The 27,821-nt window shown below is 38.3% G+C and overlaps 1 protein-coding gene across 1 annotated transcript in view; it reads right to left on the bottom strand.

Moving 5' to 3' along the window:
* Positions 1 to 27,821, bottom strand: part of KIF6 (kinesin family member 6) — a 382,690-nt gene that overhangs the window by 203,269 nt on the left and 151,600 nt on the right. The window contains exons 11-12 of the mRNA XM_033217053.1: positions 1,197 to 1,302; positions 154 to 304 (exon numbers count right to left, since the gene is read on the bottom strand). Coding sequence (XP_033072944.1) covers positions 154 to 304; positions 1,197 to 1,302 — 257 coding nt within the window. The remainder of the gene's footprint in view (positions 1 to 153; positions 305 to 1,196; positions 1,303 to 27,821) is intronic.

A 27,821-nucleotide genomic window follows, 5' to 3' on the forward strand; every position in this document is an offset into this window, starting at 1 on the left:
ATACTTTGAAGGGACCTTTGACTTCTCAATGGAAAGAAGCAATGTGAAATGGAAGCTGGGTGGGGAGCTCAGCCACGTGGCTCAGGAAAGACAGCTGTTTACCCCTTTCAAACCAGGAGAGAGGAAGTTTCTTCATCACTTCAGAAAGGATACTGATTTCATTATCTCTCTGTTTTAGAATATCTCGTAGCTTTCTATATTCTTCCTCTTTTAATGGTTCTTGACAGTCTTGGTCTTTGCTTTCAGAGGAGACTGTATTGGAGACTGTATTGTTTCCAAAGATCTTCTTGTCATTCAATAGTTTCTGCAAGATAAAATCAGAGCTTAGTATCCATATCTCTAGTCCAAATTTCTTCGTTTCTTTGACTCTTTTTCCTTTAACAATTCCCTGCACACATCAGGCATGTGTGACCTGCATGATGCAGGTGTGTTGTCTTTGTGATGCAGTTGCTTTTTTGGCTTGGCATGTTTTCTGCCTTCTACCTGCCTTCTTTCCCTCTTCCCTCCTCATCCCCCTCTCCCCTATCTTATCTCTTCTTCCCTAAATTGGGAAATGCCTGCTCAACATTATCTCCTCTTGGACTCCTTTCCCTTTCTCTATACATCATTCCACTTAATTCACACTTTTATTCTAGTACTTATCATGTATTGTGATTATTCTTTACAACATCTGTCATCCCCATGACTTGCTTATTAAACTTTGCCTTATCTATACCTGGCCCTTAGTAACTCACAGCAAATGTTTACTATCTTAATGAAGTATGCAAAAATACAAGCAAGCTAAAAGTAAAAGTGATTATATTCCCAGCTCCTCATTATAAAAATTGAAACCTAAGGCAGAGAAGAACTGAAATATCATATGAGTATATCAAATTGCTGAAAAAATGCAGAATGCAATTCTCTTGATATAGTTTGAAAAGAACTTTTTTTAAAAAAATATGAAACTACTCTGTGTAGAAGGTAGATATTCCTGGCAAAAGAATTAGAAGTCCATGTCCTGAGTTTATTTATTGGCAAGTAAGATACAATCTCTGAAGAAACTCAGCGATAGCCATACTATTGGTTCAAAGGTTATACCATTTTCTGGACATGCAATGCTGGATCCTAACCTTCCAAGAATTGGTCAACTAGAAAAGCTTTTGTGCAGCTTGAACATGGCTGAAAATAGCTTCTGTTGGGGAAACATTGAAGTTTACCTTTAAATGATGAAAACAGTGATGAACTTTACGCATATCCGCGCCAACCTCTAACCTACTCTCTGGATCCTGGTCTTCCAAAAAGGATGTTATTAGTTTTTCCAGCCTAAAAATACATAATGTATGAGAAGCAACTGTGAGCTAGAAGTTTTAGAAATTCTAATGGCAGTATCTAGTTGGTTAACATTTAAAGTACAGGATATTGTTCCTACCTCTTTACAGAAGTACAGATTTGACTATACAAATTAAGGGAAAAGAAACATTGACAAAGTGAAATTTGTAGTGAAGCAATTATTTGACTAATTTCCAGTGAATTTTCTTATGAAGCTTTCAATACAGAAATCATTTGACTTCTACAGCCCATCCATTCTAGCCACTCTGAATTTCTATGCCCCTGTGCCTGGCTGCTGCATTGCTAGAAAAAGTAACGAGAATGTATTTTAAATTAATTTCACTAAAAACTCATGCAACTCAGCCTCAGCTGGCACCTCAGTGATGCCCCACCATCTTTTTAATCATTCCAGGTGATCTTCTGTTCTTCACAGTGCCTATTCCGAATCTTTGTACAGCCCCTACACCTACCACTACTCTCACTCACTGTCAATAAAGTCACTTCTCACCAGATGGAGAAAGTCATACAGACTCCTTTGTTTCCTCGTCCTTCGTCTCGGAGTATCTCTGCCTCACTGCTCAGGCCCTCTTCCTGCTTTTACAGATTCTGGATGATATTCTTCCTCTTTCCCAAGGCCAGTCTCTCCCCTGGGCTCTCTCTCTGCTTCTTCCAGGGCTTATCTTGTTAATTACCTCTTTTCCCTTAATCATCTCTTCATCTCCTCTCTATACCAACTCTTTCCTCTCTGCTTACAATCATTTTGTTTTTCCTATCCTAAAACAAAACAAAATAGAAAACAAAACACCTCCTTTTGGAGGGGCCATCCAACCACTCTATTCTAAAGTTCTAGTTTGGCTGGGTACAGTGGCTCACACTTGTAATCCCAGCACTTCGGGAGGCCTAGGTGGGCAGATTACTTGAGGTCAGGAGTTCAAGACCAGCCTGGTCAACAGGGTGAAACCCCATCTCTTCTAAAAACACAAAAACTAGCCAGGCAAAGTGGCGCGTGCCTGTAATCCCATCTACTTAGGAGGCTGAGGCAGGAGAATCACTTGAACCCAGGAGGCAGCGGTTGCAATGAGCCGAGACTGTGCCACTGCACTCCAGCCTGGGCAAAAGAACAAGACCTTGACTCAAAAAAAAAAAAAAAAAAAAAAAGTCCTACTCTATTTGTAGCACCATGTGCCCATGTAGCATTCTAGTACTTTGTATCAGAGGGAAATTCTTGGCTCTTATTTATCTTTGTGCTTCCAGTCCCCCACAATAGGTTCTCAACACAAATATGTTCACGTTACTGAATTCACTGCCATGGACATGGTTCCCCTCTATGTTGAGATGGAACTCTTAATAAGGAAGGTGTAAGGATGACAATCAGTATCTATGATGCTTGGTATTATAATACAGCAGCAGCATATCTTTCTAGTACTATTATGAAAATATTTGCATACTTTCAGCATCTTTTAAAACTGTATATACACATTTCCCTTCTGCTGTTACTATCAGCCCACTCAGATAAAATGTAATGATTTCTATCATAGAACAGCCTTGGATTTCATTTTTACCTCTTGTAATCTGTGACATGTGACAGCTATATATTTACAAGCATGAGACAATTTATACTGTTACTTTTAAGGAGTTTCTTTAGGTGAAGAGATACTTGTCATTTGCACTATTTGCTGATTGACACTGTGTTTCCTTTTGGATTAGAGCTTGAAACCACTAGATATACAGAGAGATTTATACCTGATACATTTTTAAAAAAATCATGTAAAGTATTACGAAAATACATATTTATGAACAAAATTCCAAACAATACAGATGTGAATAAATTAAAAAGTAAAAGCTCCTCCCACTCCCCTGCCACCATCTCCCCCCAACTTTTTTTTTTTTAATTTTGATACCTTGGGAAATCCACTGTTAACAGTTGAAATATATTATTCTTAATGAAGCAGATACCTATATCTATATAGTCATTTATACTTTTTTTTGTTTTTACAAAAATGAGATCACATTTTGAATAATGTTTTACAGCATTATATTTCTAAATAATTTATGGCAGATGAGCTTCCCCATCAGTGCATATACAGTAGAGGTATTTCATTTCTAATGGCTATATAATATTCCATACTATGGATGTACTATTCCTCTCTTGATGGACACTGAGGTGACATATTCATACAGCTACGTTCCTCTGTAACCCATGATGAGGCCTTGATCTACAATTCTGACTTAATGAGGCTTAAAAAATAGTAATGTTTAGCTACTTGTATTTTCCCTGAATACATACAGAAATTTTGAAATTTCAAAATTCACTGTGGGTTCTAGAATATACACTCATTCTCTGGAATGAAAGCACTTTGTAATTTCCAGTGTCCATAAAATTTCTAGCAGACAATATTAAGTTGGAAGTAATGGTTAATCAGTTCTTTCTTCTTGCTTTTTAAAACAACTTCCGTATAGTTTAATCACAAGTATACATTCTAGGAAACTTTCTCTGAAGGAAGGCTGAAGTGGACTCCTAGCTCTGAAGAAAACTTCGTAAGATACAAGCCTGCTGATGAGCTGGACCACTCGTAGATTGCTCACATGCACTAGGCTTTGGCTATTCCATCAAGGTTCCTGTTCCACACAGCAACAGTGTAGGATACAAGGAGGATCAGGGACATAATCCAAAGAAATAGGCAAGAACTTCTGCCTAAGTAAAAGGACTGATCGCCTTACTCTTTCTGGGACTCGATTAGTCTAGTACATAACTAAGAATGAAGATCAGCCTTTTGACATACTGTTTTGCTTTCAGCACTTGAGAACACAGAGATAAGAAACATGCCTGGTCTTTCTGTCATACATTTGATTTACTGTTGGGTTTATTTTCTTATCAAGCAAGGACTTGGTCTAATAATTAAAATGCAGAAAAATGCTTAATTCAGATGTTTTTGTTGTACTCCTCTAGTAGTTGAGAGTGAACAAATGACCCAAAATTCCCCACATTTTCCTATCTACCAAAATAGTTTCCAAGTTTATACCTAGTCCCTGCTCCCTCTGAGGGGTCTCCCAGCTGCCAGAACTCTGCTGAACAGTGGAAAACTGTTTACAGAAAAGGCTCACTAAGAAGGTCAAGTGAGTACAATAAAGTCTTTTTTAGGACAAGCCCAAGTCAACAAGAACTTTCCTTATTCTCTACTTACACTAGAAGAAAGAAGAAAAAAGAATCCTAAGGGAAAGAGAAAACAAATGCACACCATTCAGTAACAAGAAATACTGTAATAATTTAAGTGTGTCTGAACACACAACCTTGCTGATGGTAGGTGATGGTCTGATGTTTGGTGACTATACAGATCTCAGCCGAACTGACTGCTAATGAAATACCTCTGACAGCCTGTGTCCTGGTTCAGCGACTCCATCATATTAGAAATTTTGATATCTGGCCACATAATCAGAACTGACCACATTTCCTAATATGTGCTTTACCCTCTTGAGGCCACCACACTCACCTCTCAGCTCTTCATATTCCTTGCCAAAAAAAAAAAAAAAAGCTCTCTCTGTAGCCATATTTCCATAAAAATTTAGGTTTAATAGTATGAATAAAAAGACAAAGCAAGCTTCTCATCATTAGTGACAGCCAATATTAAGCATGCACTAAATGCTGGACACTCTTCTGTGCTATTTACATATATCATTTCCTTAATTTTTACAACAACACTATATGATAGCTACTATTATTATCCCCATGTCATAGGTGAGGAAACTGAAGTACAGACATATTACATGGCTTGTCCAAGGTCACACAGCAAGCAAACAGGTAAAATCCAAGTTTTGAAGCACAATACTTACCATACTATAACAAAGTTACCCAGAGTATTTGAATACCACATTGGGTGATGGATTTCTAAAAGGGAGAACCCACACCTGCAAGCATTCATTGAGGAGGCAAATAGGTGGACAAAGAAGCAGGAAATAACTGAAAAGCAGTTGCTTAGATCTTAGCACGGCCAAGGACCACCGTGACTTGTAACAGCAAAACAAGTTGGGAAGGAATCAAAATGTGCCATATCTGAAGATTAGTTAATTAATTTTGGCATAGCTATGTACATAGTTAAGCACCAATTTAAGTGATGGCGAAGTGGTGTACTTATTGACATTAAAAACACTCATACTATATATGGATAGCTTAATGATGAATCCCTCTGCAGGGATTCTGCAAGTACACTGTAACACACATAAGAAGACTGAAGAGACAAAAAGGAAGGAAAGGCAGGAGGGAAGGGAGAGAGGGAGGGAGGGAGGGGAGCAAATCAGCAGTCCTGAAATTTTTGACCAGCTAGTTGTCTTGGGCTCAAGAACATTCATCATCTCCTCGTGAAAAAAGAGACCAACGACCCAAGCTAACCTCACTCTTCTTCAATATTTTTATGATTATGTTATGTTTAACTGTTTTTTAAAATAAATTCATCATTTATACATTGAGTCATTGAGTATGATTAAGATGTTCTCATTATTCTCAAATAATCTTTGTAAAAAAGAAATTATGAACATGTTCCTGTCAACAGTAGGTTCTAGAAATGGGCTAGAAACCATATCTCTATGGCACTGGCTGTGGGAAAGCTGGGAGAAAAGAAGAGCGGGATATTAGAAACAAGAGCAAACCTAACCCGGGGCATGGAAACACTGGCTGCTTCCAAATAACTGGGACAGCAATGGGAGGTGTGCCCCAGGAATGGGAGGGGAGCCTGGTGCTGTAACTGAGGCAAAGATAACAGAAGCATGCAGCAACACAGTGTTATTCTAGATAATTTACTATCAACAAGGCTCGGGGGATGAAAAGCAATGGGACTGCATCCTCTGATATAAAGCTGGAAATAGTGAGGGGGAAGAAAAATACCCCAGTTGGCGGGGCAGGGCTTCCCTGTGGTAGAACCATGGAAATTGGTATTCCAGAGCTGATGGTTCTTAGCTCAACTGTTTCCTCACTGGTTTGGGGAGAGGATTTGACAGCTCATTCCAGAGAGCTAGAAAGGAGTTCTGATTTACAAAACTAGCTTGTATTAATTATACCAAATACATATCAAAATCTGCCTCACTGCTCTCAATCATTTTGCCACTTAAAGATGGCTCCGTTGAGGGTGAGTTGTCTCTGACAGGGTTAAACATGGGGATACTGACAAACCAAAGCTACATATTACCTGAGCAAAGATCGGGAAAAGAATGGGAGATAGTGATAAAGATATAAAAGGATATAAAGGATTGTTTTCTATGGCTGAATAATACTCCATTGTATACATACACCACATTTTCTTCATCCATTCATCTGTTGATGGACACTTAGGCTGATTTCATATCTTGGCTGCTGTGAATAGCACTGCAATAAATATGGGAGTGCAGATATCTCTTCCATATACAAATTTCCTTTCTTTTGGATATATACCCAGTAGTGGGATTGCTGGATCGTACAGCAGTTCTAGTTTTAGTTTTTGGAGGAAACTCCATAGTGAAATCCTGTCATTTGCAACAACATATTTAGAAATGGAGGATATTATGTTAAGTGAAATAAGCCAGGCACAGAAAGACAAATGTCACATGTTGTCACTCACACGTGGGAGCTAAATAAAAAATTAACTCATAGAGCTAAAGAATAGAATAACAGTTTTCAGAGGCTTGGAAGAGTAATGGGGAGGAAGGGGACAAACAGAGGATGGTTAATGGGTACAAAAATATAATTAGAAGGAATAAGATCCAGTATTCAGTGGCACAATGGGGTGACTACAGTTAACAATAATTTATTATATATTTCAAAATAACTAAAAGAGTGGAATTGGAATGTTCCTAACACAAATAAATGATAAATGCTTGAGGCAATGGATATCCCAATTCCTCTGATTTGATTATTACACATTATATGTTTGTATCAAAATATCACGTGTCCCAAAAATATGTATAATATGTATCCATAATATTAAAAATTTAAAAAACTTTAGTAAGTATAAAAGGAAACTTGATAACTATTAACTTAAAGGAATATGATAACTAAATGAGAGAATAGCTACACAACAAAAAAAAAATGGATTGTGGTAGCATAAGAAATACGGCAGAATGATTGGTTTCAATGATCTTCGTTCATCAACCCTCTGTGGGTTAAAACTTTCTCATTTGTAAAATGTGTAAAATAATACCATCTTTACACTATAAGCTTTATGAAATCAGATAATGCAAGGAACAAAGAGAGGATACCACCTGGCCTATTAAGGCTTTGCTGTTCAACTGGACCAACTTTATAGGAATTGGCTGTGAGACTTTTGAAAATACAGAATTTTCGAGTCCATCCCAGACCTCCTGAGTCAGAATCTACATTTAACAACATTCCCAGGTCATATGCATACAAACTAATGTTAAGAAGCATTCAGTGAGGCAACTGGTTATTGAATGTTGACACAAGAATACATAAACATGTTTACAGTTTGGAACACCAAACAAAGATGTAACTGCAAATGTTCTGCAAAGGAGGAACTAACATCCCTTGATAGTCAATCATGTCCTGAACACTGTGGTAGTGACTTTACACGTGTTTTCTTATTTAAGTGGAAAAAAAGCCCTTTAGGGACTATCATCGTCTGGTTCTCTTTATACTTGCCTTGTCCCAGTTATTTCATTTTTACATTCATTCAATATCCATTATAAAATGTCAGCACTTTCACATATATTTTGTTATTCATCTGTACCATAGGCCTATAAATTATTATCACTCTTTCACAGATGGGAATAGGAAAGCTAAGAGAAGTTCAGTAACTTACATATTGTCACTAAGGTAGGAAATTGAAACACTGAGATTTGAAAACAATTATTTTGACTCAAGAATCCCCACTCTTTGCATTCATACTACAAAGACTCTCAGTCAATTCAAAAAAGTGTTTTCCACATGCCATAATCTCTGACATACATTTGTATTTTCAATTTAGAATCTTCCTGTGAACTTTTGACCAGGAAAGATGCAAACATCATAGTTAATGAGAATATCAAATAAACATAATGAGATCATCAAATAAATAGTAAATGGTCTGCCATATTTTAAAAAAAGAGTTTTTAACAGGCTGCCTTCTTTTTGGGATGTGGCCCTTTAAAACATACAGTATTGAGATAGCAGGTAATGCACAAAAGGAAAGTTCAGATAACAATAAATTCACAATTATGATTAACTACATAACTACATAATCCACCAAAGACGTGAAAAGCTGAAGGCTGAGGTTGTGCCAATAGGACTACGACCAAAGGAAACTATACAAAAATTGTTCAGGGTCATTAGTTTCATGTTTGCTTTTTCTGAGATTCTGCTGAAAGAATCAATCCCAATTGACTTAAAAGTAGTCACTTCAAGAGTTTTTCCTTTTACAGTTTCCTGGTCTGTGACAGGTATTATATACATTATATGCTCCCCTAGCCCTAACCAGTGAGCGAAAGACATGGACCCTTACATGCAAGGAATTGAGTTCAATGTCAGCAACTCTGTTGGAATGAGCTCTTTTTAATAACAGTAGGGGGCCAGAAAGTTCACGGTTTTGGTGATGCAGAGGAAATTCCTATAGTTTTCCTTCTATAGGGTAAATTCATCTTAGTAATGCATATTTCCTTCCTCCACAAAAGCACAGTCAGGTAGTACCTCAAATGTAGAAATGCACAACTTCTTGATACTTTCAGTGATTTGAAATAGCAAATGTGAAAAATCAAAATTAAAATCCAGACTGGTTTGCCTTTTTACTGGTGAAGATATGGCCTATTTATAGGCGCATGTACACATTCATGGCCAGGTACTTCTGTTTACAGAATTTCAAAAACTATTTTGAAATAACTTTTAAATAAACTAAGACAACTTTAAAGACACTAAGGCATATTTTACAAGGTCCTTTAAATGCGATGATGAAGCGTTTTGAAAAGTTATACAATTGATTTTGTTTTTGTCAATCCAGATTTTCATATATCCAATTTACTTAAAGGCATATATATCTTATGACTAAACATTTTAACTTCAGTAGGTATTGACGGGCTCAGGAGTCTAGAACAAATGTAAATAAGAGACGAAAATAGCTGGCCTGGCTGAGGAGAAGCAGAGGCTGGGCCACAGGCAATGCTGCCCCTGGGGACCTTCAGTGGGATACGAGAAGTATTTGAGACTCTCACTACCAAACTCCCACCACTTCTGCAGGAGGCCAAGGACAGCGTGCTTGACCTCAAGCTGGCAGCTGATACCCTATCTGTGTGCCAGAAACCGCAGGTTTACAGCATTACCAATGTATTGGAAGGCATAGGGCTAATGGAGTAAAAAATCCAAGAACAGCATCAGTGGAAAGGCATGGGGTCTGGCTGCAATAGGGCTGGAGATTACAGACAAGCTGACTGAGCTCAAGGCAGAGATCAAGGCACTGCAGCAGCAGGAGCAAAAATTGGACCAGCACAAGGTGTGGGGGAAGCAGAACATCTGGAACATCATAGCTGCTTGGCCTATGTGACTCATGAGGACATTGGTAGAGGCTTTGCTGGAGACACCCTCCTGCCATACTGGCCATACAGACCCTGTCGGGTACCAGTCTACAGATGCCCATCCCAGAAGTCCCCAGTGGGCAACAGTATGAGATTCACCTGAATAGCCTGAGTGGCCCCTTCAAGGCTGGTGAACAAGGAGGTATGGAGCTCACCGCCTGTGGCTGTGCCTATGCCAACACCTTCCAGAGCCCACCTGCTATCTCTAGCCCTCCATCTCTGCCCAAGCCTTCCCTGTTCCATCTCCAGGAAACTTCACATGCAAGTAGGACCCAGTTGACCACCCACCCTTACCTCTGACCCTGACAGCTCCAGAGCCCAGTGGTGAGCTGAGCTCACTCTCACTGGGCCGGCAGCATGAGACACTCGCCCCCTGCAGTCTTCTTCCCTGCTGGATAGCAGCAGCAGCAGCAGCAGCAGTAATGATGCCAATGCATCAGAACCCAACCCCTCTATCTCCTTTGAATCCCTCAAGGCAGACCCTACAGAAATTCTGGAACTCCCCAAACAGTTGTCACTCTTGGATCTCACACGAGAACACATGACCTCAGAACTGCTAGAGGTGTTGATGTTCTCACAAGTGTTCTCCCTCCTCCTCTACCTTTCTCCATCTGCCAAGGCCATGGTTACACCTACAGCCTGGATGAGTAAGGGTGTCTGTGACCTCTTTGATGTGTCTATTCTCAGCCTCTGACTGACAGGGACATGTCCTGTGTGGCTGGGACATAGACTGTCTGACCTAGAGGCTGCCTGGGGACCAACCCCCACCCCATCACTACATAGCCTGAGAGCCACAGACTCCTGACTTCCCCCAGCCGCCCTCACTGCACGGTTCTGGCCACAAATCCCACTCCTGCACCAGCACCTGTACTGTCTTAGAGAGCAGAGGAAAGCTCAGCCCCCTGCACCATGGAGCCAAAGTGTTTGCCTCTCCTTTTCTAGGGCTTTCCCCACCTCATGTCCTCCTGGAGTCCTCCCCAAGCCCAGTTTGGCTGACACCTAGTGGCACAGAACCTAGGACCCACATTCCACCTCCCAGGGCAGCTCGTCCAGCCCAATACCCTGCTCCAGCCATGCCCCTCCCCCTCTACCCAGATGGCAGGGGAACTGGATACTGGCCAGCATCACCCCAGCCTCTTTTGCTGCCCCCAATCCTCTGGCCTTACGGCTCCTCCTGGACCTCTTGTGTATGCCACTCTACTGGGCCCTCAGCCCCATGTACCTGTAGTGGGTAAGAGTAGGGGTGGGGGAGGGTGCTAACAGAATGGAACAGAGGTCTCTAGCTAGGACTCTGAGTGGCTCAGTCCCTGAGGATTGGCCTAACCTCTCACTGTCCCATAGCCTCCCACTTATTTCCATTTATTCATTTACCTTTATTTAGAGTCATTTGCAGAGAGTTAGAAAGATTGACAGTAATGAGGATGGGTGCAGTGGCTCATACCTGTAATCCCAGCACTTTGGGAGGCCGAGGCAGGTGGATCATTTGAAGTCAGGAGTTCGAGACCAGCCTGGCCAACATGGTGAAACCCCGTCTCTACTAAAAATACAAAAATTAGCCGGATGGTAGCGGTGCACGCCTGTAATCCCAGCTACTCGGGAAGCTGAGGCAGGACAATCACCTGAGCCTGGGAGGCAGAGATTGCCGTCAGCCAAGATTACCCCACTGCACTCCAGCCTGGGAGACAGAGTGAGACCCTGTCCCAAAAAAAAAAAAAAAAAAAAGATTTATAGCAATGAATGAATTATGAATTCTTATATAAAGATTATTTTTATACTTTCTGCAGCAAAAGGAAATTGTAATATTTGTACATGTCCAAGTGAGTAAAGATCATGCCCATGGCTAAAAAACAAGAGAGAAGAAAATTAGATAAATTAATCAATCCATAGATACTAATAACTCCCTCTTTAAATTCTACGTGTATTTTTTGAACTTCTTGTTTTCTGTAGTCAAACACTATATTGATTGTGTTTAATGTTAACACGAGTACACTCGTCTACATAAGTCTATAATAAATAAGAAATTGACTTACAGGAAAGAGAATGGTGGTGGGGTGGGAGTGGAGAAGGGAGTGAGTGAGCAGGAGATCTAGAGGCAGGAAAATGTGGAAGATAAGCCACATTCAGGAAGGGAGCAATGACAGTCAACAGAAACAAGGTTTTAGAAAATAGAAGAGGCCTATCATCATGAGGAAGGCTGAACGAGCTGTGAAAGAGAAGTTAAACTGGCTTCAAAGCTGACAAAAGAGTAGTGGAGAGATAGCTACCTAGGGAAAGGACTGGGAAAAGAGGCGAATCTGAGACTGTCGAGAAGCCACCAAGGCAGCCCCTCTGACCAGAACAGGGGCCAGAGATCAAGTCTGAGGATCAAGGAATGAGAGGCGAGATGGCAGGTGGGAGAACAAGGTTAGGAAGGTGGGAAGCAGTGGAGAGAAAGACAGGCCTCAAGTGGATAAAACTAGAGCACACCTTTGGGAAAGAAGTTTATTGGGAAATTTGGGAGAAAAAGGGCCAGCTGGAAATGGGCTGGCCCTACCAAAGCTATTTCTCTCCATGGTTAAAGTTTCCAAACTACAGAGTTTCCTGACAGTTCATTAATTTGATGGAGTAGTGGAAGCTTTACCCATCCTTTGCTCCAAATCTCTGAACTTTTTTTTCTATGGTTCTGTCTTCTATGAAATTAAATTTGTAGACAACATTGAAGTTTAGAAATATACATTTTTTTCAGCTGGTTCCTTTGAAATTTTAAATAACAGCCTTGGTTTATATATGAAAATGCAGAATATACATATATATGTGCATATATATTTGCATATATATGTATATGATTATATACATAGATATAAAATTAACAGAAAACTTGTAAAAGTTTTAAAAGACATATTAAAAGGATTTTGTTATGTAAAAATGCAAAGTAAATCCTTGTTATGTTTTTTATCAAATGGGTATGTTTCCATTTGATAAAAAATAATTTATTTTATCCTGTCATATGGAAAACAGTATATAGCTGTTTGGAAATGTGTTCATGTAATATTAAATCTAAAGCAAGTATATGTAAATTGAGTCATACATTATCATTGAGTTCTGCATTAATTGAAGATGGGTTTACAAGGTAAAGACAGATCTTAGGATGCAATAACATCATGATAAAAAGTATTGAAAACTTAAGTGTTTAAAAGAAAATGACCATGAAATTGTTACAACAATGATGCAGGACCTACATAAAGGAAAAATGCAAATTTAGAGAGCGAATAAAGAGGACAAGAACACACTGAGTTTTAGTATGTTCCTGAATGGGAAGATGCAGGATTGGAATCTCTCCTTTAATTTAACAATAAAAAGTAAACCTAATAGAAGTCCCATTGCAATTTTTTTTCCAGAAAAAAATACCCATACAGAGACAACCCACAAAATTCTGTATACATTTTTTTGGATAGAGGGGTCTACAAATCCTCAAAAGTCAATACATGGACGTTTGTATAGAAAGCCCATAGAACTTCTGTTGGAGATGTACACAGATATAGATACAGAAAGATGTCACAATTAAATGAAAAACACAAGTTAAAAAACAGCAAATAAAGGATGAGTCCATTTTTATTAAAATAGATATTTATATGTATTCATTAAAAAATTTGAAGGATTACAACCAGTAATAATACTTATCTTTGAGTGGTGAAATCACAAGTGATTTCTATCCTCCCCCCCTTTTTTTTTGCCCATGATCACTTTTGTACAATGAATGCAAACTGTTTACAAAATAAAAATTTATAAAACTCTCACAACTCTCAGAGCAAAATTTAAAAAACTCAAAAGGTAAAATTCTAAAATATATTATATATTATAAAAATATATAATTTATAACTATTCAAGTTACTTTACTTAAGCTGCAGGAGAGAGATATACCCTACTTGCTGTTAGGTTCTTGAAATGAACTCCATAGTGAAAACCCAAAGCTGTTCTTTCTGTTGCTTCCAGACGGGTTTGATTTGTTGATATGATCTAATTACTTATTTTATGGTCCTGCTTACAGTGGTTGGTGACTATTTCTGCGTTTGTTTATCCATCCTTTGTGCAGGCTATCAGGAACCAGGTGTTAGGCATTGATGTAATTTATTATTTCCATAAGTGCACATTTTCACACTGTGGGTTTTCTTTAAGTGGTAGAACCCATATAAAACTGTAATTAGAATAAACATTTGTTTCAGGAAGTCTTAAAAATATCCAGCTCTACACATACAAAAAGTTTTTCTGTGAAAAGCATACTGGGGAAAGGAAGGGAGAAATACAAATATTCTTGGTTGTGACAAAGGGTTCCATTCCTTATTTTACAGAATTTCCTGGAGCTCACAAAACCCAAAGAGCAAGGAACATTAACACTGAGAAAGCATTAAATAACTGGAAGAATAAAACAGTATGTTCGTGTTTTCACACTCAAAACTTTCTAATTTAGAAGCAAGTGCTTGGACTTCTGATGAAAGAGCCGTCTAGGCCAAAAGAATCCAACATATCAGCCATAGTCCAACAAATGGAATTGCCATTTACACCTCATCCTTTTAAAATTTGCTTTCGCTGTTCATTCATTTGGTCTATTAGAACCCAAAACACTTAAACTTTAGGAGAATAAAATAATCATTAAAATATAGAAACAGCCCTGAGATGGAGACAGGCCTTTTTAATCATATGAGATAACTATTTCTTAAGAACTCAAATGCTTCCATAAACTACCCAAGGATAATTAATACAAGCTGTAGACCATGCTTTTAGTTTTGGTTTTAATATCTTCAAAATGTAGTGTCAGGACCAAAAACACTTTGTACCAAAGTGGAGAAACTTCATCTGTAGTGAATTATATTTCATGAATGATTTCAGAGATCTGATTTCTTATAAAATGCAAGAGAGTCATTAATGACCTCTGGGATATTTAATCCACAAAGTTTAGGTTATTGCTTTATAGACAGCCATTATTAGAAACTGGTAAGAAGGAGCTTAGGAGTCAAGAGATACGAATTTAGGACTAAGTTAGCAGATAATCTGTCAATTTTTTTTTTAAACTGCCCAATTACTTGGGCCTCTCCTCTTCAGGTGGAGTGAATTAATCATTTGGTAAATACTGATCATGATGAAGGATGTTTCTCAATTCTCAACCACTGGGACACTTTAGAAAAGGACTATATTTGAATTACATGGCTTCTGCAACATGTCCCTACGATGACTATTTTCCACAGAGAACACAGAAAAAGTGCTTCCTCAGCCCACATTAGCAGCAAACAAAATGAGCTGTGATGGCCAGGTAGGGATTGCAAAGATGGATTAAATTTGCTTAAATTAAATATAGGGAGAGTCTAACAAGACAGGGAATAAAAAATCAATAATATGCTATCTCATCTACATTTATTCAGAGTGTTTATTGACTGCCTATTGTCAACCAGGTGTTGGGTATATAAATATGAATAAAACACATCCAAGTTTATTCACCTTAACTTTCCTTGGATTTTGGTTTTTGAAAATCTCTGAGGTTGTGTTAAGTGGTACTTTAAAAAAAAAAAAAGGTATAACTGCAAATATCAACTAATTGTTTTTAAGGCAAAACTATTCACCTAATTATGCAAATAAAAATATAAACTCTGATCCTATAAAACAAAGTTAAAATAGCATTGCAAATATTGCATCAGACATATTTATACAAAAAATTATTTGTTGTTTACTTGAAATTCAAATTTAACAAGGCATCTCGTATTTGTAGTTGCTAAATCTGGCCACCCTAAGCTGAAAGCCAGAAAGCCTGCAGGCATTCCATCTTTGAGCAGACCGCTGGGGTGCTCACTGCTGGGGTGTGTGGACCCAGGCATGCAGAAAGGCCTCGACAACTGCTCTCAGTCAATCACTCATTCACTAGTAATCAGTTGAAGCGAGGCCCAGTGCTGCTGCTCTTTTCTGAAAGCATAAAGCGTACTGCAAGCATTGCCCACAGCATCTAAATGTTTCCCAACTAATAATATACTTCATTTTCAATTGATTTTAAAGCTAATAATTCAGAGAGCTATAAAACTGTTTAGAACCCTTAGGGGGCCAGAATTTGTGAAAACTGATTTTCTCAGGCAAGAATCCAACTTGATGGAAATCTTTGTAAGTCACATCACTTCTCTGTATCTGTTTACACATCTTTAAAATAAGGAAGCCAGACTTACGGCTTTGCTCATATTGATTCCTCCATCTGAAATGTTCTCCCTGTCCCACTTTGCTTTTCTAAATCTTGTCTTGATTCACGAGTCTGCTAAAAGTCATCCCTGATCTTCCCAGTCAAAAGTAATTTCTATTCCCCGCAATTACCCCGGCACTTCCCTTAGAATTTTGACTTTATATTATAGATATTCACATACTTGTCTCACTTACAAGACTGGAGGTCTCTGAAGCCAGAATCTGTCATTAATTCATCTTTGCAACCCCACCCTTCCATCCCAGCTCATTTTGTTTGCTGCCAATGTTGTGGGCTAAGGAAGTACCTTTTCTGTGTTCTCTGTGGAAAATAGCCTTTTAGTGGTATTTTGCAGAAGTCATTGGCTGAGAATTTTCTGATTCAAGACAGACTCAAAAATTTTGTGCTTTGTACTAATCTGAGCAGTAGCAAACAGGAGTAGAAATAGCTAAAGCAATGAAAATACTGTTGCATACACTCCTGAGATTGTGTAATTGCAGTAGGAAGTCTCCGCATTATGAAAGGCTGATTGGGGGCACTTATGGACTACACAGATAATCTACTTTTGCAATATAAGCAAGAATCAGCATTCAAACCAGAAAACATGGCCAGCTGAGTGCAGAGCATGCACCTGAGTCAGAAAAGGCAGAACCAGACCATGAAAGAAAAAGTATCTAAGCAAGAGTCACAAGAAACGCTACACTAGTAGAGAACTGGCAGCTAAAACTAGTCCTACACACTAAATTATTACAAATCTAGATTGTAATGAATATTTATGAAAATGAGTTTAAGTCATAAAGTGCTTTTCAAGAAAAGAAAACTGAGAATGTTAAAAGGAGAATATTAAACTCAAGTCTTTTTTTTTTGTGGTGGAGTCTCACTCCCTCACCCAGGCTGGAGTGCAGTGGTATGATCTCAGCTCACTGCAACCTCTGCCTCCTTGGGTTCAAGAGATTCTCCTGCCTCAGCCTCCTGAGTAGCTGGGATTACAAGTGCACATCACCACGCCCAGTTAATTTTTTTTGTATTTTCAGTAGAGACAGGGTTTCACCATGTTGGCCAAGCTGGTCTTGAACTCCTGACCGCAAGTGATCCACCTGCCTTGGCCTCCCAAAGTGCTGGGATTACAGTGTGAGCCACTGCGCCCGGCCAACTCAAACCTTTTATGTACAAACATTGTGAAACGTTTACTTTCCTAACTCAGCAAGGAAACATGATGCTTTGGAGTCTCAAAGCATCCCAGCTCAGCCAAGAAACTTTTGGAAATGTGCCTAGGGAAGCCACGGGCAGGACAGGGTTACCCAGGAAGTCCCCAAAGAGGAACCTGTGTTTACAAGATTTGGCATGAAGTGATCTCAGGGCTTCTTACCAGCCATCTGAGCTTCTAGTTGTGTAACTGCTCAGTGGAAGCCGCATGGTAATGTTTCTGTGAAATGAGTGATACTGACTGAAACGAGAAGTCCCCTATGTATCTGCTATTCTTCTTTCGCTGATGACAATGAATGATGAAGCAACAAACTTTGGGAAAGTCAGACACTTGACCCAAAGGGTGGCTAACAAGAAAAATTAGGCTCTGTCCTGTGTTTCTTAGTAACAACCTCATAGGTTAGTGGCCCCATGATTACTTGAACTGTGAGGAATTTCATTACTGGCATGAACTCATGAGTTTTATCAGCTGTGGTTACTTCTACATAAACTGTCTGCTATTAAAACAAGCACTGGTTAATATACTTCTAACACACCAAAAATGAGTCAAAGACAGTGGGTGGATATTTACTTTATGGACCTATTCTCTGTCTTAGTAGAAGCAAGTCTTTAGAATGAAAAGGGGGATACGTTTCTGTACCAGAGGAGACAAGAGTCCTTTTCTTGCCTCCTATTGGACATCCCAGAAAATATCATTTCTATATGACATACTCAGAATGAGGGAACAACAGTGAAGAAAATCCAGCATTCCAGACAGGCCTTAGTTTCTGATACTGAACAACACACGCCAATTCTAGAATACCGCTTGCATTTTGCCACATAAACTCCTTAGAAGAAGGATTTAAATTTAAGTTACCACTGTAAACCTCACACCTTTATGGCTCAGGAGTCACAAAAGAGCAGATTTGGAGACAGACCAAACAGGATTCAAATTCTGACTATGCATCTAGTTAGCTGAATGTTATTTGTCTCATGAAGTTACTGGGAAAATTATATTAGACTATGTATATAAAATGTCTAATCCAATGCCTACTGGCAAATGCTCAATAAATGGCATTTATTTATACCATAATTATTAACATTTGCTGAATGATTTGATTATAACATGAAAAACATTTTGAGGTAGAGAGTATTTCATGTCTGTGCTTTAATATAATTTTAAATATCTTTATTTTGCCTGATCATAAAGTAATGCATGTTCATTGCAAAAAGTTTAGAAAATAGAGAAGACAGGCTGGGTGCAGTGGCTTACACCTATTGTAATTCTAGCACTTTGGGAGGGCAAGGTGGGTGGATCACTTGAGGTCAGGAGTTTGAGACCAGCCTGGCCAACATGGTGAAACCCCGTCTCTACCAAAAATACAAAAATAAGCCAGGTGCAGTGGCGCACACCTGTAGTCCCTGCTACTAGGAAGGCTGAGGCAGAAGAATGGCTTGAACCCAGGAAGTGGAAGTTTCAGTGAGACTGCGCCACTGCACTCTAGCCTGGGTGATCCAGTGAGGCCCTGCCGCAAAAAGAAGAAAAGAAAAGAAAATTTTGAAGACAAAAGATTACTCCATCCTGGAACCCAGAGATAATACTGTAAACTTTTGGTGTTTATCTTTCCAGACTTGTTTGCAAACACACATACACACATATATTTATCATCTATGTACATAGCATACATATACATGTGTATTTTTCATCACAAAAGTGAGATCGTAATGTAATATTTTATAAAACTAACAGTATAGTTTGGACATATTCCCAGATCAATATGTAGATACATGTATATATACTTAGATGAACATGCATATTATTTATATATGTATGTCTTCATTGACATGGATAACGGTTGCATTATTTTCCATAAATGTGCCATAACCCAATTCTCTATTATACATGGTTTGTGACAAATATCTTTGTACCTGTGTCCTTAGGGACAAATTTCTAGGAGTAAAATTGCTGGACCTGAAAGCATACCCAGTGAAAGAGTTTGTATAAATGCTTTTCAGGGCTGCCCAGCAAGGGGTAACATGCTAAAAATTTTATATAGGACTTGCCCCAGGTCTCAGGAACAGGCTTCCCTGTCTGTCACTGTCCCATTCACTCCACTAGCTGTGTAAGAGCTCATCATACCCTCACCAACTCAGGGTCTCATCACATATTTCATTTTTACCAATAAGGTTGGCCAAAAATTGCACCTCATTTTATTTGCATTTCTTTGATAATTAATCAGCTGTTTCTTGATGGTTGCTTGCTTTCTCCAAACTTATAGGAAAAGTTAGACTATCAGGGAACACAAGAAAAAGTGACATGCAGGAAAAAGAGGAAACATGTGGCTGCAAATTTCAATGTGGGGTTTCAGACTAAATAGAAAAGCAAGTATATAGTCCTGTACTCTGCCCAACACATGCTAGTTGACTGATCTCGAAAGCACACTGATGAGCAAAGCAGCTGAGAAGCTCTTATAGTAGGAGGTGGGCTCATGAAAAAGAAGGGGAAATCTGATTTCTCCAGGAAACTGTGGAAATGATACAACAGGCAGTAGCTACCTTGATCGTAATAATGACAAGTTTTGAGGATGTGGCAAAAGTCGTAAGTATGCTCAGTTAATGATAAACACAGAGGGAACCACTGGGGAAACTGGGTTTGAAGGATGTGAATGAGAATAAAGAGTACTTTGAGGAATAGAGCAGAAAAATATGCACTCTTAAGTAATCACTGAGTTTAGCTTCTTAGAGTTAGGTTTCTAGAACTAGAACAAATTATTTGGTAGGCCAATCAGGGCAGGCTGAGACCAGTCCTTGGGCTGTCTTGGGGAATGTTTATCTTTTTGCCTATAAGGATATAAAGGCAGGCAATACAGCCAAGCTTCTACAAAAGAGCTTGTGAACACCAGAGGGGAAGGTGAATGCTCAAGCTAGGGTTAATATGAAGAGGACATGAGGGATAGTTTCATGAGGTATCTTATATTTTATCTTGGTGTGCTTTTGCTGTAAGTTGGATGTATACTGTGAACACAAATTCATGTGCTACTTGGAGTCAATGCTCTGTTACGTTGTGCCCAACTAGAAGGCTCTGCTAAACTACCATTTTTTAATAGGTGTAAAATTTAAAAGAAGTAGAATTTATCCCAATGCTTAGGTGAATAGGAAGATAATACCATTTCACAGACCAATGAATAACATGAATTATTCTTGTTCCATTTGGAAGCATTGTCTACTTTACCAGCACTAGGAAATCCTACACTGGGGTTCCTTAACAAAATGAAAACTTTGGATTTTTCTTACAAGTTCTCAGATCTTTATCTGAATGTCAGAGGGACAAGTATCCATAGTGTACAGAGAAGAGAGCTAAAAAATAAAAGCAAAAATGTCTAATTCTAGACTTGGTGGCAGTTCTGAGAGAGCATAGGTTTGCTTTGACATTGCCTATGGACAATTCTTGAAACATGTCGTTTATTTTCATTTTATTTTTTAAAACTTGGTCTATACAGACAGTTATTTGGGTAATTTTCTTTCATTAAGTTCTTTGTGCTCCTGATCTTTATTGCTCATTTTTTATACAGTCATTTACTTGTCTTAATTTTAATTTTAATTTTCTTAATAGCAGATGTCAAGCTTACTCATATGGTTTTTCTAGGTAGGCACCAGGCTTTGTGATGCTTCTGCTTCTTTGACAGCTCTAACAAAGTACTGCTGGTGCTCAATAATCCTCAGGGACTGATAATTAAGGCCCCAGGACAGATCCAAATCTCCATTTTTCACAAGCCCAAGGAATCAAATAGGAGGAGAAATCTCAATACCTCCTCTTCGGAGTCTCAGGGTATGAACCTAAGACAAACTGTTCTCTCTAAACTCTCTTTAGCCTACAGGTTTGTAAGCAAATGAGATAAATGAGAAGATACACCCAAAGGTTAAGTTCTTTACTCATACAAAAATTTGGCACCACCCCCTACCTCAAAACGAAGGAAAACAAAACAAGCGAACAAATGAAATCCTTCTCAGTATCAACAATAACAACAAATCTCAATTCATCTTGTCCATTTATAAGACTGTGTGATATTCACAATTTCATAAAACATTTGAGTATTTTTAGTACAACTATTATACAGATGTTGAAATGCTAAATTCAGAAAATGGAAAACAGGAGGTTTCATTGACATGTCCAGTTTTGAAAGAACAGAGAGTTCAAAATAAACACAACTAGGCAGTACCTGAAAGAAGCATTAAGGTATTAAAATAAAGTATCCCTGCTGAACTTCTACAGGGAGATGCAGAGAATTCCAACTGGCATGAATCCTGAAGAAGAGGGTGAAAGAGAAAACAGGGGCCTGGATTCCACAACTCGATGTTGGACATAACATTTACAAGTCCCCTGTAAAGTCATCTAGGGGAAAAAGTCTTTGCCAGCCTCACTCAAGCCCAAAGTGGCTGTCTGCCTTTCACTTCTGGCATGTTTCTCATGCACTCAGATATGAGTATGGGCATATACATGTGGCTTTCTTCTTCCTGTCTGTCTGTATCTTTTAGAAAGTCTACAATGAGTACATATTACTTGTCCACTTATATATATTACATCATATAAATATACAGACATTTGCAAATTTTTTTAGAAAATCATCACTTTATTTTAAATAAAATGTAATGTTTATGCATAAGCTCTTCTTATGATTCAGGCCGCTAATTTACTTCTGAATTTCCAAATATCTTAAAGGTTTTGGCAAACATCTCCTATTCAGGGAGTGTGTGGAACTCTGTTATGGTTAAGAGCGTGGACAGTAAGATGCAAAGCAAATAGCTCCAGTTTGGAAGCATTTTATGGACATACCATTCTGGCAATTTATAGTTTTTGTTTTGTTTAGCCTTTTAGATATACAGTCTTATATCAACTGTCTAAGAAAAGCACCACTTTGAAATGACTAACAATATACAATATTACAGTCCAAATATACAAAAATAATACAAATATTAATGATGAAAATAATTTAAAGATTCCAGAAGCAGATGTAATTTAGATCTCAAAACCAACTACATACAATGCACAATAAGTTGGTATATGACAAGGGAGAAACATTTGTTTTTAATTAGCTGTGAAACTTAGTATAAAAGTAGAGTAAGAAAAACTTTTTTTTTCCGAGGTTCATTAATTAAATGAAACAATTTTTTTTCTGTCACTTGGAGGTGTAAAATCAGCAAGTGACATTAATTCTCTTAAGAATGACCATTAATTTTCTGTAGAAATTTTAGTAAATACAGCCAGGTAAAAATAACCAAAAAAAAAAAAAAAAAAATCACTTGTAATCCCAGTAACAATTTTGTAGTTTTTTCTTCTGGCACTTTTTCTTCCTGTGTGCATGCATGAGTGTATGTTCTAAAGAGAGACATTAAAACATGATTTGCTTGTTTGTTTTCCAGTAGAGAAGCTTGAAAAGACATCTATAAATGAAATAGATTCTTCAGCAATAATAAAAACTATATCAAGGAATCATAGTAATAGTAACAGGTAACAATGATGGGCCGCTTGTGGGCCAGGCATTATGTTCAGTACATAACACGAATTATACTGTCAATCCTCCTAAGAGCCTTGTGATGTGGGTGCCATTACTACTCTCACACAAAAGATGAGTAACAGATGCATGGAGATGATATAATTGCTCATGCATGATGAAAAGATTGAGGACTACAGAAGAGGCATGACCATCTTAAGATAGCTAGTCTCCTTAGACTAGGAGAGTCAAGATAAGAATTCAAGCCTCTTAACTCTAAGTCCATCTGTTTAAAGTTCCCTGCCTGATCTTAGTGACTAAACAGCTCAGAAAATACTTGTGGCAAAATTCTGAATATTTCCGGTAATTCCTCAGTCATTCATCCTCAAGAGCTGAAATCCACAAGGCCTAGCCCCCAGTGGATACCAAATCAATGACACAGAAGTGATTTCTATCAACACAGGCTGGTCCTGGGGACCCCGAGTAGAGAGCCATGTGATTTGAAATGAACGGTTCAAGAAAGAAGCCAGAGGGGACCTGAGGGCCAGGCAGAGTATTCACTAACTCATGCAACAAATATTTACTGAGAGCCCATGTGCCAGGTACTGCTTTAGGTTCTGGGGCAGGCACAGTGGTGAACAACTTAGACAAAGTCCCAGTCCTCATCCAGTGAAGCAAGGAGAGATTGACAAAGGACAATGAAACATGAAACAGGACACTGCTGCTATAAAGGAAAATAACTCTGTATACAGAGGGTAACAAGTGACAGGGGAAGGTATATTCTAGATAAAGTGGCCCAGGAAGGTCTTTTCTGATATGTGACATTTGAGCAAGGAAGTGAGGAGGGCATTTTCAGAGAGAAATGGTGAGGAGACTAGAATGAAAGAGATGCTTGCAGGGAATAGGGTCTTAGCAGTTGCCACAGGCTAGGCCATTTGGGGCCTTTGCAATTGGAGCCTGGGTCATGGGAGGCGTTCTGGATAGTGAGGTGTAGTTAATATCATTTGAACAGTTTCATCCATAATTACAAGAAATTAGGCACAAGCTTTCTTAGATTTTTCATTTTCTTCTTTTTTTTTTTTTTTTGAGATGGAGTCTTGCTCTTGTTGCCCAGGCTAGAGTGCATTGGTGCAACCTCAGATCACTGCAACCTCCACCTCCCGGGTTTAAGTGATTCTCCTGTCTCAGCCACCCGAGTAGCTGGGATTACAGACACCCCTCGTCATGACCGGCTAATTTCTGTATTTTTAGTAGAGACAGGGTTTCACCATGTTGGCCAGCCAGGTCTTGAACTCCTGATCTCAGGTGATCCACCCACCTCGGCCTCCCAAAGTGCTGGGATTACAGGTGTGAGCCACCGCGCCCAGCCGAGATTTTTCATTTTCTAATGAGCAGTCTATATAGGACAGAGTTCAGTTGTGTTTTAAACAATCTTCAATAGATTGTTCAGACTCTTCTGTAGGCCTTTCTCTCTCTCTCTCTCTCTTTCTCTCTCTCTCTCTCCACTCTCTATCTCTAGGTCTACTTCTCATCCTTGAGGTGCATAGTTTCTGAAATCCACTCCTCCTACCTTTACAGTGAAGATTTTTGCAGACTGCAATCTAGAGGGCTTATCATGTCATATAACTTGTGGAGGATGAGTCATGATTTTGAAATGTTTTTAATAGTGGGTTTATAACTAAAACCACTTTGGAGGCCAGTGACAATAAACTGAATATAAAAAAGATAAAGCACTATTGGTCCAAAATTAAGTATTGACTAGAGACTGTCCCTAAAAGACTGGTTTGGTATCTAATTTTCACTAGGACTATATTAACTCAAATACTGCAGAATATTTATTTATTTTATTTGTTTGTTTCATTTCATTTTAAAAATAGCCTGAGGATCACATTATAAGACATATAGTCATTGGGATGGTATATCTCAAATTATTTGAGATGGTCTTAAAAAATTATTCTGTCTTATGCTTTTTGGAATAAGTTATCAAATTTTAGGCTCAAGAGAGCCACTATACCTGTAGTTGAAATTTGTTCAACTTCAAACATATTGAGGAACTAAATCAAATTAAACTTTTATTAGATTAGCCAATAAAAAATTTGAATTGCAACTTGAGTATGGTGGAGATGGCTTCTCCTAGAGTCACCTTTAAATGCTAACTTTGAAAGGATGAGAGCATCGATGGATGTTTTGTATGTCACTTCCTATATGAAGTCTTTCCTCTCTGTTTCCTGCCCTTCACAGAACACTCCTCCTCCTCCACCTCTACCAGCTGTCTATCACAGCAGGTGGGCATCAGCAATGAGCATGTGTGTCTGGATATCTTACCCTCTCTGTGGCACACCACCCTCCTGCAGGATTATTTAATTTGTCTCTGAGCCTCCCAGCTCCTAACACAGTGTCCAACATCGTCCTTTTAGTACTCAATCAGTATTTATCCACTGGAAAAAATGAATACAGGTATAAATTTGTTTTATTTGATGGATAAATGAGCGTTTAAGACTCTTCCTTTAGGCATATTTATTTGCACTTAAATATAAAGCTTGGACATCAATGAAGCTTTTATTAGTACAAATATGTTCTTTTGAAACAAATTCTATGTGGGTTTTATAACACTATGTGTTTGGTTTTAAACTATATTTAGTCTTACATTATTTAATGTTTTAATTACTTTTTAAAAGAAATGCCCCAGACAGATTGGATTTGGAGTATGAGAAAAATGACAGAACCACAGGAGACTTCTAACTTTCGGCCTGGGCAACAGTACAGCTTGGAGAGACATTGACTGATAGAAGATACAGTGGTAGAGACCAGGTCTGGGGAAAAATGGAGAGGAATTCAGTTTGGGGCATGTTGAGTTCAGGGCCAGCTGTTAGGTAGAGCTCCTTTTCTCTTCATTGTTAAATATCCAGTGAACGGAATATCTAATTTTATGTAAAAATGCACCGGGGAGGAGATGTGGTGATTGATGTGGCTAAGTAAAAGGATGAATTCAGTTGGCAATCCACCTATAGTAAGCTTGCATGTAGGAAGATTATGATCCTATGGATACTAATTGATAGAGTATGGTATGTTCCCACCCAAATCTCATCTTGAATTATAGTTCCCACAATCCCAATGTGTCATGGGAGGGACCTGGTGGGAGGTAATTGAATCATGGGGGTATTTACCCCCATGCTGTTCTCTTGATAATGAGTAAGTTCTCATGAGATCTGATGGTTGTATAAGGGGCTTTTCCACTTTTGCTGGGCACTCATTCCATCCTGTCGAAGGTACCTGCTTCTCCTTTGCCTTCCGCCATGATTATAAGTTTCCTGAGGCCCTCCAAGCCATGCTAAACTGTAAGTCAATTAAACTTCTTTCCTTTATAAATTACCCAGTCTCAGCAGTTCTTTCTAGCAGTATGAAAACAGACTAATACACTAATTATTACATACCTCATATTAGATCAGAAGAATTTCCAAACTGACTCTTGGTCTTGACCTCAGTATTACATCAACTAAGTACTAGTCACCCCAAAATTTAAATCATCACTTTTAACCTTCCTCTGAAGTTCCAGAATTCAATCTGTGTATTTCTTCATCACACAAAAAATTGAGCCTTTATTATCTTTCCTTTCCCATTTTTTCCACCTCTTGATAACCTGTTTTACAGGCATAAGATGTTGCTATTTTCCCTTATTTACCCTTTTGATATGTGAAACCACCACTTCTATTGATTCTTCATTAACAAGATCTCTCAGACTTTTCTCTGTCCTTATTGTCACCACTCAAGTCTCTTCCTTCATCGTCACTCGAAATTGATTATAATGTTTTTCTGATTTCTCGCTCCAGCAAATTCTGTCCAATTCTACAAGAGCAGTAATCTTAAAAAAGACTTCATCACATAAATTCTTTCACGGTCACCCTACTAAAGTTGCAACTCCTATTTTATTTTTCCCTTTTCAGCTTCTGCAATCTGAAATGCCCTATATTTTAGTTATCTTGTGTACTGTCTCTCTCTCCACAAGAATGTAAGCTCCATGAGGGCAAGAACATTATTTTGTTTATTCCTATATTTCCCACACCTAAAACAGTGCCTAGCACAAGAAGAGAGCAAAATAAACGTTTATTAAATGAATGAATGGATTTCATACTCTCAGACCACAATTTGTTTCCTGGATACCATTAAAGAAGATACCAGCTCCTCTGCATATAGTATTCATAACTCATCATGAGCTCACCATTCATCTGTCTAGTCCTATTCTTCAATTCCTCCATGAGAACCTCAGGCTCCTGCCAGGCCAGTTTCAAATCAGATTCTCATCAGTTAGTGTTTGCTATATGCAAGTTCCTATCTTGGTCTCCTGCTATTCTCTACGCTCCTTACCCCACCCTGCCCACCCTCTCACATTCCCTTTCAGAACCTTTGTTAGAAGGGTGCCTTCTTCCCCTTAACATCCTTTAGAAATTTTTCAGCTTACTCCATGGGTGAAGTCTTCAGTGACTTCCCTCATTTCTGAATTCCTACAGAATTATTTCGCTTTTTATTATTATAGATAGTGAGTAAATAATGTATTAACTATATGTAATAAACTGCTATTAAATTTTTAAACACAGAACTGAAAAGACTGCATAGATCTCATTTGGTTTAATGCTCTCACTTTACACATAAGAAACCTTAAGTCTGCAGAGTCAATAAAAAACTAACATGGGTAGAATTAAAACTAGAATTAAAGTTAAAATTATCAGTGTCCATTTATTCTCTCCATTAATATATTCCTTCGTTCTGTGTTTTATATATACATATATATGTGTATGTATTTGTGTGTATATATGTGTCTGTAAGTTTTCCTCAATAAAACTGTAACTCCTTGCAATTATTTTTTTGTATCCTATACCTCTAACCCTCCACCAAAGCACCTATTAAAATGATTAGTGTCTAGTAGGTGCTCAATAAATTCAGTTTGAAGGATTAACTGCATGAAGACCTCTTTTCCTGTTAGAAAAGGATCCAGATGTTTGGAGGTATCCAGACACTTTGGGACAAGAGTTAATGAGGTCCAATTCAATTTCATCTTGAAAGTAAAATGTTGCTAACAGAAAATATTTTACTCGCTTAGATTTGGGTCAGGATACAAT

This window comes from Trachypithecus francoisi, unplaced genomic scaffold (assembly GCF_009764315.1).
Source record: "Trachypithecus francoisi isolate TF-2019V2 unplaced genomic scaffold, Tfra_2.0 Lachesis_group10, whole genome shotgun sequence".
In the NCBI taxonomy this organism is placed as follows: Eukaryota; Metazoa; Chordata; class Mammalia; order Primates; family Cercopithecidae; genus Trachypithecus; species Trachypithecus francoisi.